The sequence below is a fragment of the Aedes aegypti genome, chromosome 2 (assembly GCF_002204515.2).
Source record: "Aedes aegypti strain LVP_AGWG chromosome 2, AaegL5.0 Primary Assembly, whole genome shotgun sequence".
In the NCBI taxonomy this organism is placed as follows: domain Eukaryota; kingdom Metazoa; phylum Arthropoda; class Insecta; order Diptera; family Culicidae; genus Aedes; species Aedes aegypti.
This window is the reverse complement of record NC_035108.1, coordinates 342640589-342657703: the sequence shown is the minus strand read 5'-3', so window position 1 is coordinate 342657703 and position 17115 is coordinate 342640589. Positions and strand designations below refer to the sequence as shown.

Genomic DNA, 17115 nt, shown 5'->3' with positions numbered 1-17115 from the left:
AAACGTTTAAATTACCTCGTTATATAACAAAAAAAAAACATTTAAAAATAATTTGAAAATATTTTATATGCACGCACTTACAATTCAATACGATCTGTGTAGAATTAGTCATTGGTATCATATTATTAGTTATCAATTGCTATTTTTATTCATGTTGTAAATTCAATCTTCACTGGATTCGAACTGCTGACATCTGGGGTATGCGGCTAGGGTTTATCCTCAGGACCATGCTAAATGTAATAAACCTACGTGGAAATAGACAAAAATTAAGCTCGCTTCTGTCCTATATGATGTGTGGCTGTATAACAGCAACTGTATTCAGCATGATAATATATGATTTGCAAATTGCTCGAGTGATGCCAGCTATTATTTTTGCAACACCGATCTAAGAATGCGTCACTCATATTATAAAAATTGAAATGGAGTTCACTAAACGGAAACGCTCAAGATACATTTTAAAACAAAAATGAAATTATTTAAATGTAAATAAGAGGACGTCTTACCACATTTTTATTGAAGGTCAAAGCAATCGATCTTGAAACATCATATTTTACTAACAATATCTGATCCGCACTCCTGGTAACACTGGCCGCATAAATGTCAGATAATCAAAAGGCAATTCAACACACACTATTTTCTTCCTTGCGCCTCTAAAAACGGTTTTAACATAGTTAAACTGCGTTTTCAGTTAAAGATGGATCCTAATTCTGGTAAGTTTTATATATTTCATTCAATCCATAAAATGCAAAAAAATATTCTAATATTACTTTCCTCATTTTCAGTAGCTGTTCCCCACTACTGCGTAGTAAAAACTTACGAAGCAGGGCGTCCCGTGTTAACAACGGTGCCGAGTGGGTGGATCAGCGGCAAGTATTTGCACTGGCCCCCAAAAAAAGTGGAATCGTTGAGGAGAGACGTCAGGTCTCAGCCAGGAGCTACATGGTCTAAAATGGCCTGCAAAATAAAAAGAAGGTACATCCCGACTTTCAATGCGGCAGAGCAGGAGTTGGCAGAAATGTCCGGCGTTACAACAGATTCCGATGTCGGAGGACCACCTGCCGTCAAGAAAATGCGGAAAAAAGCGTCGGAATATGGAACTTCGTCCGGAATGGATTTTAACTCTCATTTCAAATCGAAAGGTAAGCTGGTGTTGTGTTTTAGATGTTAATTAGCACTCCCGTTCCTGGAGTCTGTAGCAGATTCTATCTGCGACTCCTCTAGCTTGTCTTACGGCCTAAGCGAATTTGCCCTTAGTCGAGTAAAATTCGTTAAATATGTAGATAAAGTGAATGAAAATGTAATACTGTTTGCAAAAAATAGATAATTAATTGCGAATAGATAATTAATGTTTGAATGCAATTTCCTGCGTATTTCAGATGCTGCGGCCGATTCTGCAACAAGTCAAGGACCGTCAGTTAAAAATCCGATTGTGCCGGAGGTGATCCTTATCGAGCCTCGATCATTAAACACTACAGTGCCACAAACCTTTACGATCCCATGGCCTGAAAATCCATTGGATCTTGCCTCACAAGCTGTGGAACCGACCAACAATGCATCAAACATTGTAACAAGTGTGGTCAATTTGGAACAGGTAAGTTTTAAATGATGTATTGTGTAGTAGCACTAAAGTTGTTATGGAACTTTCATTTCCCTTGAGTGGTGGTATGGTACACAAATTATGTAATTATCAATAATGTACACCGGAGTAAGCTGGAACAGCTGGAGTAAGATAAAATGAAACGATATCACAGTGAACTTTTAATGATGAGAACATGAACTACCGAAGTTTAAGTTAACAAATGGGTCAAACTTTTAGATATGAAAAATCAGCTAACATTTTTTGTCATCACGTTGAAACATTTGCATTTTATCTTGCCCCACCGATATTAACTTGTCCTGGTGTACCTTACACATTCCCTCATAAGGGGTCATGCACAAATTATGTCACGCTCCAAGGGGGGGGGTAGGTCGAACCAAGCGTGACAAGTCTTACAATTTTTTTTGAGGACTTATACAAACAGTGTGACACAGGGATGGGGGGAGGGGGGTCGAAAAAGTTGAAATTTAGCGTGACATAATTTGTGTACCATTCCTAATGCGATTTTTAAGATTGATAGTATTGAATGGATCGTAACACTAGCCTTCTTCATCTCCATTCACCTCCCAAGTTATTTGTGTACGATGGCCAAAATTGTATGATTATTTAATTAATACCGGTTTCCACATTTGTAGGCATCTATTGATCTCTCTACATTGAAAGAGGAAATCTTTGAAAAAATTGAGACTACGAAGCATGAAATTGTGAATAGTGTGACACTATTCATCGAGGAAATGATGGCAAAAACGATGGCAGCAATGAGGAGTGACTTCGAGGCCAAATTGGAACGATTCCAGGATTGTAATCCTTCTATGAATGAAGTCAAGCTTGGTGCACAGCTCACGTTCCATCCCGTGTCGTCAATTGAAGAGCTTCAACAGCTTGAAACCGATCTTGAAGATGAGGAGTACGCTCGAAAGCTGGTAAGTAGTGAATGAAATAAGGTACCTTGGGGCAACTGGGTAATGTAAATCGTATAGTTGAGATTCTTCAAATTCTAAAACTTAAAATTGAAATAATTGTGGTCGTGTTTATGTTTTGCTTGATTTCCGCAAATTATGGGCGGTGTGCAGCAATTGTTGAAACTGTAGAGGACAACTTAAAAGAAAATTATGTTCCGCATTTTTTTCTACTGAAAGTATTAAAATATTATTGCATGCCGTTAAGTAATAGTTGACAGGTTAACAATCTTTTGCTCTATCATGCAATAATGATCGAACAATCTCAAGAATCTCTTACCTATCGTAATTCTCTGAATTATCTCAAAGGCTAACGCATTACTTTAAAACGTTAATTCGCGTATTCAGTAAAGTATACAAATTGTTCTCACTTACCTCGTTTTCCCACTTGCCACGCGGTACCTTAACATTTGTTTTATATTCTATCATAAACAGACGTAACAATCAAGCGATCAGAACACGCTTTACCAAACGTTTAAATTTGGCTTCCCAATGTCAAAAATTTGTTTGGCTCTGTATCAATCCAAGCCAAATATTTGTTAGAGTAAGGTGGGGCAAAAGTTCGACCTTAGTGGTATAATTGTTTGGAAGTAAATAAATTCTTGCAAGTTGTAATAAATGTTTAAAAACATTAAAATAAAAAAAAATTGTGAGTAAAAAAAAATGATTTTTCGAACATTTCGCAAAAAGTTTTCAAATAATTGTTTGTAAAATAATATCAACAAAATATTATTGCTTTCTTACAGAAGTAATCATATTTGTATTGGAAATACAGAAATTTGTTTCTTCGATTTTGGGATTTTTTGCGTTGGTATATTCTATAACTCGATAATTCTATAAGTCGATGGTCCCTTGAATATCGAGTTATGGAGAGTCGACTGTATAAACAATGTTTTTTTACTACATTTTTTATGAACCATAATCCAAGGTGACATTGCTCAGTTTCTTGGATAATTATTAAAAATTTCAAATTTCAAAATTTCGGTCTTTAGATGATTGTATAGACGTGGTCAAGGTCATAATTGACTTCATGCACCCAATACTACCAGTGTAGACGTGCTTGCTCTGATTAAAATAAATATAAATTTTAGGCTGACAAAATCGGGCAAAATAGGATGCTAAAATCGGGTCAAAAAGGGTGCTAAAATCAGGGGTAAATAAAATCGGGGGTAGACAATATCGGGTCATTACTGTATTCATAGACAAATATCTGGACGGGTTTTCAGGATTTTTTTTATAAAAACTTTTATTTTCTCCCGCAAATCCCAAGTACTAATTTAAAGTCATTAAAATTATCAAATTTAAACAATTTAAGCACAGACAAGCAGACGACACACTATGATCATTGTCCACCACCTTTTTATTGTTTATTTTATAGTGCAAATCGGTAGAACTGCATAATTAACAGGTTTGCCAATAAAAATATCATCAAACGTGTTTCAAGCAACAGTATACTAAAAGAGGTCCATTCTTTAGAAGGTTATCGCTAACAATATGTGACGACAGTTATTAAATTAATAATGGTTATGGAAGCGTTACTTAGGCTGGTTCCTGTATGGTCTCTTATTGATTCCTACTTGGTCTATTTTTGGTTCCAGTTTTACATTGGCATTCTAAGGTCACATCTCGCAATCCTTATAACCAATGAAACGCTTCTCTGGTGATTCATATGCTCTGATGGTAGTAAAATTTGACTATATACTAAGCCAACTGAAAAAAAATTTGATGCCCGGATAATGCATATTTTATTGTTTTTGGTTGATTTTGATGGCGATTTGTTATAAGTGATTCGTCTGATTGTCTTTGCTATTATTATACACATTCCTTTTATTATATATACGTATAAGACAGTTTCACAAAAATAAAAATTTCTGGGATTCAACCAGTCACCCCCAAGTCCTAGTTGCAATACTAAAACAAACTACCAGACAAATTTTCATCCAATTTGGAGAAGATTAGGAGGTGCCTCAAGTCGAATTTGTGTTTTTTGGCTATTTTTTGCATTCATTATTAGTACTTTACAACTTTTGAGAACACTGTATGCCGATTAGAGATGGTTTTGACCTCAAAAAATTGATTTCTGTTCATTTAAGTACCTGTAAAACATACATTTCTCTACAGTTTTTGTTCTACGAGATTCTAAAACTCATGCCTAATAATAAAAGTTCAATCGTAGCATCATTCCTTTGTGATTTCTGAACATTATTGTAGTACATCATTTTTGTATCCGAATTACAGATAAATTGAAAAAAATCGTCGGAAATACGACATTCCTCATTCCCCTGCATTTAGAGCTGCTGCCAAATGGCGCAATGGCTGCCATGTTTAAAAATTGAACATAGTAGCTTTGCTTTTTCAATGATGGATGATGATTGAAGAAAACATCTAGCAAATGTCATCAACGGACCAAATGACTTGAGGCCAACAAATTTCATCACAATTCATTGTTCAAAAGTGTATCTTGTGGCTGAGTCTTAATAGAACTCACAAAAATCTCCCACTCCTAAGTGAATGAAGAAAAATGCTCAAGTAGTGATTTGCGCCTTTAGTCCTTTTTCTATGCTGCATATAATAAACATTGGTTTCACTCGAAAAAAAAAGAATCAAGCTCTGATCCCCGAGATCGGTAGTCGAGAAGCTTGACTTCGGGGCTATATCACATATGTAAATGCTTGGCATCAAATGCGAATGTTGTTTGAAACACGACTGCGTTGATGGCATTTGCTTGATGTTTTCTTCAATCATCATCCATCATTGAAAAAGCAAAGCTACTATGTTCAGTTTTTAAACATGTCAGCAATTGCGCCATTTGGCAGCAGCTCTAAATGCAGGGGAATGAGGAATGTCGTATTTCCGACGATTTTTTACAATGTATCTGTAATTTGGATACAAAAATGATGTACTACAATAATGTTCAGAAATGACAAAGGAATGATACGATTGAACTTTTATGATTAGGCATGAGGTTAAGAATCTCGTAGAACAGAAACTATAGAGAAATGTATATTTTACAGGTACTTTAATGAACAGAAATCAATTTTATGAGGTCAAAACCATCTCTTATCGGCATACAGTGTTCTCAAAAGTTGTAAAGTACTAATAATACGTTCAACCAGTGGTATTTATTTTGATTTTCATTTTTCCAAATTCTCGGTAGAATTTTTTGAATGTAAAAAATAGCCAAAAAACACAATTTCGACTTGAGGCACCTCCTAATCTTCTCCAAATTGGATGAAAATTTGTCTGATAGTTTGTTTTAGTATTGCAACTAGGACTTGGGGGTGACTGGTTGAATCCCAGAAATTTTTATTTTTGTGAAACTGTCTAGTATATATATATATATATATATATATATATATACATACTCCATGTATAATTAATAAGAATAATACTAATAATATGTTTTCTTTTATTTTAGATGCGACACATGAAACAAATCATCGGTACCACCGGCGACCAATACAACGGCCAAAACGTGTGCTATGAATTGGTGGATAAATTTTTTGATAGACAATTCATGACGCAATGCTCATGGACCGGCCAGAGCAGAACGGATGTGCAGAAGCATGCCATTCAGAATTTCAAAAAAACGCTCGATGTATTCTTTTCCATCATCAAGAGCGTTAATGAGCATTTCTCTCAAAAAGCCCTAAATGATTTCTTCAAATCCATTACGAGGAATTCGAAAAAGAGGAGCGAAGCCAAGTTCTTAAGGCAGTCTGCTGTTAAGCGACGAGGGCGAAAAAATACCAATGTTTTGAACGCCAGTCAGAACCAACCAGATTTCATCGATGCGAGCCAGTTGGTTCTGATCAATAATGCTGATGCAAATCAACCAAACCAAACCATCGAGAGCAATAGTACGACTAACCCAACCGTCATTACAATCGTTGGGCAGAATGGGTCTGCTGACGTTCCAAATGAATTTGGTAAGACATAAGCACAGACAAACAAACGTAACACTTACAACAAATTTCTTCAAAATCCATCACCCAGTTTACATCATCATCATCTGGTGAGCATGTTGCACGAAATACTGGTTCGTGCAACAAGACCTGCAGATGGTGGTAGTGTGAAACGTCCAAATACGAAGAAAAACGATACGCACGCCTCTGGTTGTGAGATTTGTAACATAGCGAATTTGAAATGATCGTTAAATGAGTGGTCGATATGAATTTCGCTAGTGTTACGTCTGTTTGTCTGTGACATAAGTATAAATAAGTAAAATTTAAAAAGAACATCCAAGTTTTTTATGCTGTTAATCTTATCTTCAAAATTTTATCCTATTTTACTTTTAGATGAATTTAATCTACGCATGATGCATGGTTTGATGAGCAGCAATGGATCCGGTTCAATCTCAGAATCAGACAGTAGCTTCGAAAATTGACAATCATTATTGCCAAGCAGAGTTTTATTTTAGTTTTGTTGCATATGTTTTGTTAGTACTGCTAGTGCAGAGTTTTCGGTTTTATGATTAGGACGATATTTTAACCAATGAATTGTAAATCGTCGCTACTGTTACTGTTTGATCATATTTTATCATAATGACACTATGGTGCAATCTGTGAGCATGCAGATTGATAATTTACTTCGGTTGAAGTATAATTTGAGTTGCTCTGATTATATGTTTAAGATATCAATGATCTTGGAAAATAAAAAAAATCTTTTTTTTTAACTAGGGTAAAAGCATAATTCTTCACTTAGCAAGAATTACACGAGTCAACGTCACTTTTGGGATAGGTTGATGAGTCGAGATGAGAGATCTCGGTCGTGTATTCCGAGGCGTCAAATCTCGACTGGAATAAGATGAGTCCACATTTGATCACGGTGAGTCACCCCATTGGAGTCATGTGTTGTCAACTCGCAATACGCTAAACGAGATCGAAATTTCTCACCACACTGTAGTTGTAGAAAAAGCCTATTTGTGGAAATATCAAAATGTGTACGAATTAATGGAAAATTATGCTTTAAGCCCGGTGAATAATCAATTAACAGTATCACGTCACATTTATAACTACATTAAGAGAACATTCATCAATTACACCATTACTCATCTCCTTCTAAAAAACAACTTAACCTTAGTAAGATACTGGGGTCATAATGACCCAAAATCGAATTTCAACCTGCAATATCTCTGTTGTTATCAAACGGATCTTTCTGAAATTCCCTGACTTTTAATATTTTGTGGAAACGAAGCGCAAGACCAAAAAAATTTTTTCTTAAGGTGATTCTAAGATGGCGCCACAAAAAAACAACTTAATAAGATACTGGGGTCATTATGACCCAGAAATGTATACCCCTATAAATCAGCGAAATATCAACCGAATAATGAAATTTATGCCGCATTCGAAAGATATACTCCTCAAGATTCTGATCAGTACCTGGAATACCGGTTCCGGATCCAGTGGCCACCGGGAATCGGCTACGAAGGGGACCATGTTGGCCACGTGGAATTTCAGTACACTCAGTCCAGAAATCTGCAGTCATCACCAAATTGTATGAGATTCAGGCCATATAGGAATGTACTGTCTTCAGCAAACTTGTTTCGGGGACCAAGAACTTCCACATGGCATACAATTTAGTTCAGAACTCGACCGCGACGTGGCGCTAGCGTCGATATGAACTTCCGGTAGGGGCTAATTATGCGATAACTCGAGATCGCGAGCACATAGAAGGATGCTGTCTTCGGCAAACTTGCTCAGGAGGATAAGGACTTCCACATGAGATACAATTTAGTTCAGAACTCGACCGCTGCGTGGTGCTAGCGTCGATATGAACTTCCGGTAGGGGCTAATTATGCGATAACTCGAGATCGCGAGCACATAGAAGGATGCTGTCTTCGGCAAAGTTGCTCAGGAGGATAAGGACTTTCACATGAGATACAATTTAGTTCAGAACTCGACCACCGCGTGGCGCTAGTGTCGATATGAACTTCCGGTAGAGGCCAATTATGCGATAACTCGAGATCGCGAGCACATAGAAGGATGCTGTTTTCGGCAAAGTTGCTCAGGAGGATAAGCACTTCCTCATGAGATACAATTTAGTTCAGAACTCGACCACCGCGTGGCGCTAGCGTCGATATGAACTTCCGGTAGAGGCTAATTATGCGATAACTCGAGATTGCGAACACATAGAAGGATGCTGTCTTGGGCAAAGTTGCTCAGGAGGATAAGCACTTCCTCATGAGTTACAATTTAGTTCAGAACTCGACCATCGTGTGGCGCTAGCGTCGATACGAACTTCCGGTAGAGGCTAATTATGCGATAACTCGAGAATGCGAACACATAGAAGGATGCTGTCTTCGGCAAAGTTGCTCAGGAGGATAAGAACTTCCACATGAGATACAATTTAGCTCAGAACTCGACCGCTGCGTGGCGTTAGCGTCGATATGAACTTCCGGTAGAGGCTTATTATGCGATAACTCGAGATTGCGAGCACATAGAAGGATGCTGTCTTCGGCAAAGTTGCTCAGGAGGATAAGGACTTCCACATGAGATACAATTTAGTTCAGAACTCGACCGCGACGTGGCGTCGATATGAACTTCCGGTAGGGGCTAATTATGCGATAACTCGAGATCGCGAGCACATAGAAGGATGCTGTCTTCGGCAAAGTTGCTCAGGAGGATAAGGACTTCCACATGAGATACAATTTAGTTCAGAACTCGACCGCGACGTGGTGCTAGCGTCGATATGAACTTCCGGTAGGGGCTAATTATGCGATAACTCGAGATCGCGAGCACATAGAAGGATGCTGTCTTCGGCAAAGTTGCTCAGGAGGATAAGGACTTTCACATGAGATACAATTTAGTTCAGAACTCGACCACCGCGTGGCGCTAGTGTCGATATGAACTTCCGGTAGAGGCCAATTATGCGATAACTCGAGATCGCGAGCACATAGAAGGATGCTGTCTTCGGCAAAGTTGCTCAGGAGGATAAGCACTTCCTCATGAGATACAATTTAGTTCAGAACTCGACCACCGCGTGGCGCTAGCGTCGATATGAACTTCCGGTAGAGGCTAATTATGCGATAACTCGAGATTGCGAACACATAGAAGGATGCTGTCTTGGGCAAAGTTGCTCAGGAGGATAAGCACTTCCTCATGAGTTACAATTTAGTTCAGAACTCGACCATCGTGTGGCGCTAGCGTCGATACGAACTTCCGGTAGAGGCTAATTATGCGATAACTCGAGAATGCGAACACATAGAAGGATGCTGTCTTCGGCAAAGTTGCTCAGGAGGATAAGAACTTCCACATGAGATACAATTTAGCTCAGAACTCGACCGCTGCGTGGCGTTAGCGTCGATATGAACTTCCGGTAGAGGCTTATTATGCGATAACTCGAGATTGCGAGCACATAGAAGGATGCTGTCTTCGGCAAAGTTGCTCAGGAGGATAAGCACGTCCACATGGGATACAATTTAGTTCAGAATTCGACCATCGCGTGGCGCTAGCGTCGATACGAACATCCGGTGGAGGCTAATTATGCGATAACTCGAGATTGCGAACACATAGAACGATTCTGTCTTCGGCATAGTTGCTCAGGAGGATAAGCACTTCCTCATGAGATACAATTTAGTTCAGAACTCGACCATCGTGTGGCGCTAGCGTCGATACGAACTTCCGGTAGAGGCTAATTATGCGATAACTCGAGAATGCGAACACATAGAAGGATGCTGTCTTCGGCAAAGTTGCTCAGGAGGATAAGAACTTCCACATGAGATACAATTTAGCTCAGAACTCGACCGCTGCGTGGCGTTAGCGTCGATATGAACTTCCGGTAGGGGCTTATTATGCGATAACTCGAGATTGCGAGCACATAGAAGGATGCTGTCTTCGGCAAAGTTGCTCAGGAGGATAAGCACGTCCACATGGGATACAATTTAGTTCAGAATTCGACCATCGCGTGGCGCTAGCGTCGATACGAACATCCGGTGGAGGCTAATTATGCGATAACTCGAGATTGCGAACACATAGTACGATTTTGTCTTCGGCAAAGTTGCTCAGGAGGATAAGCACTTCATCATGAGATAGAATTTAGTTCAGAACTCGACCACCGCGTGGCACTAGCGTCGATATGAACTTTCGGTAAGGGCTAATTATGCGATAACACGAGATTGAGAGCACATAGAAGGATGCTGTCTTGGACAAAGTTGCTCAGGAGGATAAGCACTTCCTCATGAGTTACAATTTAGTTCAGAACTCGACCGCTGCGTGGCGATAGCGTCGATATGGACTTTCGGTAAGGGCTAATTATGCGATAACACGAGATTGCGAGCACATAGAAGGATGCTGTTTTCGACAAAGTTGCTCAGGAGGATAAGAACTTCCACATGAGATACAATTTAGCTCAGAACTCGACCGCTGCGTGGCGTTAGCGTCGATATGAACTTCCGGTAGAGGCTTATTATGCGATAACTCGAGATTGCGAGCACATAGAAGGATGCTGTCTTCGGCAAAGTTGCTCAGGAGGATAAGCACGTCCACATGGGATACAATTTAGTTCAGAATTCGACCATCGCGTGGCGCTAGCGTCGATACGAACATCCGGTGGAGGCTAATTATGCGATAACTCGAGATTGCGAACACATAGAACGATTCTGTCTTCGGCATAGTTGCTCAGGAGGATAAGCACTTCCTCATGAGATACAATTTAGTTCAGAACTCGACCATCGTGTGGCGCTAGCGTCGATACGAACTTCCGGTAGAGGCTAATTATGCGATAACTCGAGAATGCGAACACATAGAAGGATGCTGTCTTCGGCAAAGTTGCTCAGGAGGATAAGAACTTCCACATGAGATACAATTTAGCTCAGAACTCGACCGCTGCGTGGCGTTAGCGTCGATATGAACTTCCGGTAGGGGCTTATTATGCGATAACTCGAGATTGCGAGCACATAGAAGGATGCTGTCTTCGGCAAAGTTGCTCAGGAGGATAAGCACGTCCACATGGGATACAATTTAGTTCAGAATTCGACCATCGCGTGGCGCTAGCGTCGATACGAACATCCGGTGGAGGCTAATTATGCGATAACTCGAGATTGCGAACACATAGAACGATTTTGTCTTCGGCAAAGTTGCTCAGGAGGATAAGCACTTCATCATGAGATAGAATTTAGTTCAGAACTCGACCACCGCGTGGCACTAGCGTCGATATGAACTTTCGGTAAGGGCTAATTATGCGATAACACGAGATTGAGAGCACATAGAAGGATGCTGTCTTGGACAAAGTTGCTCAGGAGGATAAAGACTTCCACATGAGATACAATTTAGTTCAGAGCTCGACCGCTGCGTGGCGTTTGCGTTGCTATGAACTTCCGGTAGGGGCTAATTATGCGATAACTCGAGATTGCGAGCACATAGAAGGATGCTGTCTTCGACAAAGTTGCTCAGGATGATAAGCACTTCCTCATGAGATACAATTTAGTTCAGAACTCGACCGCTGCGTGGCGCTAGCGTCGATATGAACTTCCGGTAGGAGCTAATTATGCGATAACTCGAGATTGTGAGCACATAGAAAGATGCAGTCTTCGGCAAAGTTGTTCATGAGGATAAGGATTTCCACATAAGATAAAATTTAGTTCAGAACTCGACCACCGCGTGCCGCTAGCGTCGATATGGACTTTCGGTAAGGGCTGATTATGCAATAACACGATATTGCGAGCACATAGAAGGATGCTGTCTTCGACAAAGTTGCTCAGGATGATAAGGACTTCCACATGAGATACAATTTAGTTCAGAGCTCGACCACCGCGTGGCGTTGGCGTTGCTATGAACTTCCGGTAGGGGCTAATTATGCGATAACTCGAGATTGCGAGCACATAGAAGGATGCTGTCTTCGACAAAGTTGCTCAGGATGATAAGCACTTCCTCACGAGATACAATTTAGTTCAGAATTCGACCGCTGCGTGGCGCTAGCGTCGATATGAACTTCCGGTAGGAGCTAATTATGCGATAACTCGAGATTGCGAGCACATAGAAAGATGCAGTCTTCGGCAAAGTTGTTCAGGAGGATAAGGACTTCCACATAAGATACAATTTAGTTCAGAACTCGACCACCGCGTGGCGCTAGCGTCGATATGAACTTTCGGTAAGGGCTAATTATGCGATAACACGAGATTGAGAGCACATAGAAGGATGCTGTCTTGGACAAAGTTGCTCAGGAGGATAAAGACTTCCACATGAGATACAATTTAATTCAGAGCTCAACCGCTGCGTGGCGTTGGCGTTGCTATGAACTTCCGGTAGGGGCTAATTATGCGATAACTCGAGATTGCGAGCACATAGAAGGATGCTGTCTTCGACAAAGTTGCTCAGGATGATAAGCACTTCCTCATGAGATAAAATTTAGTTCAGAACTCGACCACCGCGTGCCGCTAGCGTCGATATGGACTTTCGGTAAGGGCTAATTATGCAATAACACGAGATTGCGAGCACATAGAAGGATGCTGTCTTCGACAAAGTTGCTCAGGATGATAAGGACTTCCACATGAGATACAATTTAGTTCAGAGCTCGACCACCGCGTGGCGTTGGCGTTGCTATGAACTTCCGGTAGGGGCTAATTATGCGATAACTCGAGATTGCGAGCACATAGAAGGATGCTGTCTTCGACAAAGTTGCTCAGGATGATAAGCACTTCCTCATGAGATAGAATTTAGTTCAGAACTCGACCACCGCGTGCCGCTAGCGTCGATATGGACTTTCGGTAAGGGCTAATTATGCAATAACACGAGATTGCGAGCACATAGAAGGATGCTGTATTCGACAAAGTTGCTCAGGATGATAAGGACTTCCTCATGAGATACAAATTAGTTCAGAACTCAACCGCTGCGTGGCGCTAGCATCGATATGAACTTCCGGTAGGAGCTAATTATGCGATAACTCGAGATTGCGAGCACATAGAAAGATGCAGTCTTCGGCAAAGTTGTTGATGAGGATAAGGACTTCCTTATAAGAAACAATTTAGTTCAGAACTCGACCATCGCGTGTCGCTAACGTTGATGTGGCCTTCCGGTAGGGGCTAATGCGATAATACAAGAATGCGAACACATAGAAAGATGCAGTCTTCGGCAAAGTTGCTCAGGAGGATAAGGACTTCCACATAAGACACAATTTAGTTAAGAACACGACCACTACGTGGCTAATTTTCAATGTAAACAAAGAAATAAATTGCTGAAAACTCCAAAATGAACTAAACAGTAATTTAAGGAGTAATTTTTAAAATCATTGGATAAATAAATAAATAGATAAAATTACGCCTTGAGTAGAACTGGAGGTGTCTCTCCTAGGAAATAATTTATAAGGATTCCCCGAAAAAAAATTCTGTGGCGTATCCCTAGAAAAAATAAGAGATAGAATTCCGAAAGAAACTCTTTAGCACATTTCATAAGAAACTTCCTACATTTTCTTATCCCCACTTAAAAAAGTGCACGTCATAAACTTTAATTTGAACGTAATCTTCTGCTTGAGTTGTGATTATCTAATCACCTACACTATTCTTCGCAAGTTAGAGTAAGTAGATTTGCGAGCATGACTTGAAGTATAAAGATGTGAATGTGTTCGGATAGTGATAATTATCAATATTATTATTGAGATAATTTAAAATTTATAGTACAGTGAAACCTCCATGAGTTGATATTGAAGGGACCATCGACTCATGGAAATATCGAGTCATGGAACAGCATTCCTTTGGAAAGCTGCTTCTAGGGACAATCATAGTAACCATGAAAGTTTGTTTTTACTATGGTCCCATGAGTCGATATCGAGTCATGGAACATCGACTCATGGAGGTATTACTGTAAAATCAATAGAGTGCGTGAATTTGATTTTAAGTAAAATTTAGTGCTGAAGTAGTTGATTTGATCCAGAATCAGTTATTTTTTGCGTAAGTTATAATAATTAACAGGATAGTAACGCCAAAATAAAACATTCTTCTCCGTTAACTTCTGGACATTTCTTTTGAATCAGCTTCTGCAGAAATTTCAACAAGAATTTGCATAAAGGTTTTGTATGATAACAATTTTGGCAGGAAGAACTCAGAAAAATTTCGTCAGATTATCTTGAAAAAAGGTTTGTAAAAAAATTAAGCAATTTCGCAAACACCAATGAAAAAATCCCAAAAATCCAAATTTCTCGTAGAATTCTATAATAAAGGATTAGAAGAATCAAATTAGATTGAATAAATGACCGTGGAGGAATTCATACATCAACTCGAACGAATGTTGGAAATATCTTATGGACTAATACTAGAAAAAACAGCTGGAGGAATTCCAAAAATAGCTTCATTGGGACGCATTATTAAAAAGTACTCTGAAGTGTTTTTAAAAAATCCTCTTGAGAAAATTCAAAATTATCCTTTAGAAAAAAATCAGACTATTATTCCGTCAAATCCAAAAATAATAACTTGAGAAATACCGTCGATGGGGGTGACAATGCACAGTGGTCCAGGAATCAGTTTTACGAGGAAAGACGCATTTTGAGCTTTAGAATGAAACATTAGACAAAAACGGTCTTCTACAAAGTTGTTTGTATTAGTAAGGTCGTTTGTTTGGTTTTATTGAAAATTAGGGTGGACCACTTTTTCATAGAAATTGTGTAACTAACTTTCTTATTTGTAGAAATTATATTATACATGCTTCAGCAAAGTTGTAGACCATTCTATTTCAAGCATCTTTGCCAAAAAAAGTTTTTTTGTATCTCTTAAATTGATCGATTTAGAGCTATTTTCCTACGGTGACATAGGGTGGTCCGAACAAAACTGGTTTTCTGGCTCTAGAGTTTTCAATTAAAATTTCTCATCAAAGTAGTCTATGAAACACATTTAGAGCTTTAAAAAATGCGTAATTTGGTGAGTGAAGAAACTCGCTATCTCCTCCCGTTTAGGAGTTATTGTTGTTTTTCTCTTAAAAAACATGCCTACTTTGATTGTGAATATCTCTGATTGAGGCAAATATAAAAAATATCTTTTGATGGCGTTCAAAAAACAAAATAAAATTGTATATTATATCAAAAAATTACAGATGTGTTATTTTTGTAACTCTAATAAAATGCCCTGAAAAACGAAGAATTTTAAGCAGAAAAACTTCAATAACTTTTGAACTAAAATAGATATCATCAATATTTTTGCATGAAAATTTGCGTTTTGTTAAGTTCTTAAAGTCGTTCATAGACCGCTTTGACGAGAAATCTGAAATAAGAAAGATAGGGCTCTAAAACTATTTTAAAGATTTGCATGGTATGTATTTCTTCATAATTTTGCATTTTGAGCATGAAAATAAAATTTTAGACAAAAATGATCTTCTACAAAACTGTTTTTAAAAATGTTAGCTTTCATACTGTGTCATTTAAAACTAGGGTGGCCCACAATATCACACAAATCATATATTCAACTTTTTTATTTGCAAAAATACTGGTATATACTCTTAGGCAAAGCGGAAGAACTTGAAATTTTGACCAACTTTGCCAAAAAAAGTTTTTCTGTAGCTCGAAATTTGTCCAATCTAGAGCAATTTTTCCTAATCATCGCAGGGTGGTCCAACAAAAATAAGTTTTTCAACTCTAGTTTTTTTAATATTAGTTTCTCGTCAAAGTCGTCTATGAACGACTTTTAGAAATTAATAAAACGCAAATTTTCATGCAAAAAGATTGATGATATCTATTTTAGTTCAAAAGTTATTGAAGTTTTTGTGATAAAAAATATTTGTTTTTAAAGACATTTTATAAGAGTTACAAAAATAACACATCTGTAATTTTTTGATATAATATACAATTTCATTTTGCCTTTTTAATGCCGTCAAAAGATATTTTTTATATTTGCCCCAATCAGAGATATTGACAATCAAAGTAGGCGTGTTTTTGAGAGAAAAACAACAATAACTCCCAAACGGAAAGAGATAGCGAGTTTCTTCACTCACCAAATTACGCATTTTTTAGAGTTCTAAAAGTGTTTCATAGACTACTTTGATGAGAAATTTGAATTGAAAACTCAAGAGCCAGAAAACCAGTTTTGTTCGGACCACCCTATGTCACCGTAGGAAAATAGCTCTAAATCGATCAATTTAAGAGATACAAAAAAACTTTTTTCGGCAAAGTTGCTTGAAATTGAATGGTCTAAAACTCTGCTGAAGCATGTATAATATAATTTCTACAAATAAGAAAGTTAGTTACACAATTTCTATGAAAATGTGGTCCACCCTAATTTTCGATAACACCGAACAAAGGAGCTTACTAATACAAACAACTTTGTAGAAGACCGTTTTTGTCTAATGTTTCATTCTAAAGCTCAAAATGCATCTTTCCTCGTAAAACTGATTCCTGGACCATAGTGCAATGGGTCTAGGGGGTGAGATTGGGTCAAAACGGAAAAATATGTTTTGTGAAATATTTCAGCTAGTAACGCTGATATTACTAAAATTTATAATTCATATGTTAGGGAACATATTATTACACATAATTCATAACAATATACATTTTTAGGAATAGTAGTTTTTGTTTACTACATCAATAAACTTGCATGTTGAAACCAGATAAAATTTACAACATTAAATTTCTCCTGTACAA

General features: G+C 38.4%; 2 protein-coding genes across 3 annotated transcripts in view; one reads left to right on the top strand and one right to left on the bottom strand.

Moving 5' to 3' along the window:
* LOC5579210 (protein naked cuticle homolog) overlaps positions 1–17115 on the bottom strand; it is a 279114-nt gene that overhangs the window by 214337 nt on the left and 47662 nt on the right. The gene's annotated exons all lie outside the window — the stretch shown is intronic.
* On the top strand, positions 578–7231 carry LOC110676822. 2 transcript variants are annotated; one of them, XM_021846143.1, is made up of 5 exons: positions 578–710; positions 786–1139; positions 1377–1591; positions 5975–6485; positions 6855–7231. In XM_021846143.1, exons 1-5 carry the CDS (start codon positions 695–697, stop codon positions 6941–6943), a joined length of 1185 nt encoding a protein of 394 aa, XP_021701835.1. In that variant the 5' UTR covers positions 578–694; the 3' UTR covers positions 6944–7231. The 2 variants fall into 2 exon arrangements, with proteins under 2 accessions (XP_021701835.1, XP_021701834.1); XM_021846142.1 differs by having other exon boundaries at positions 579–710; positions 783–1139.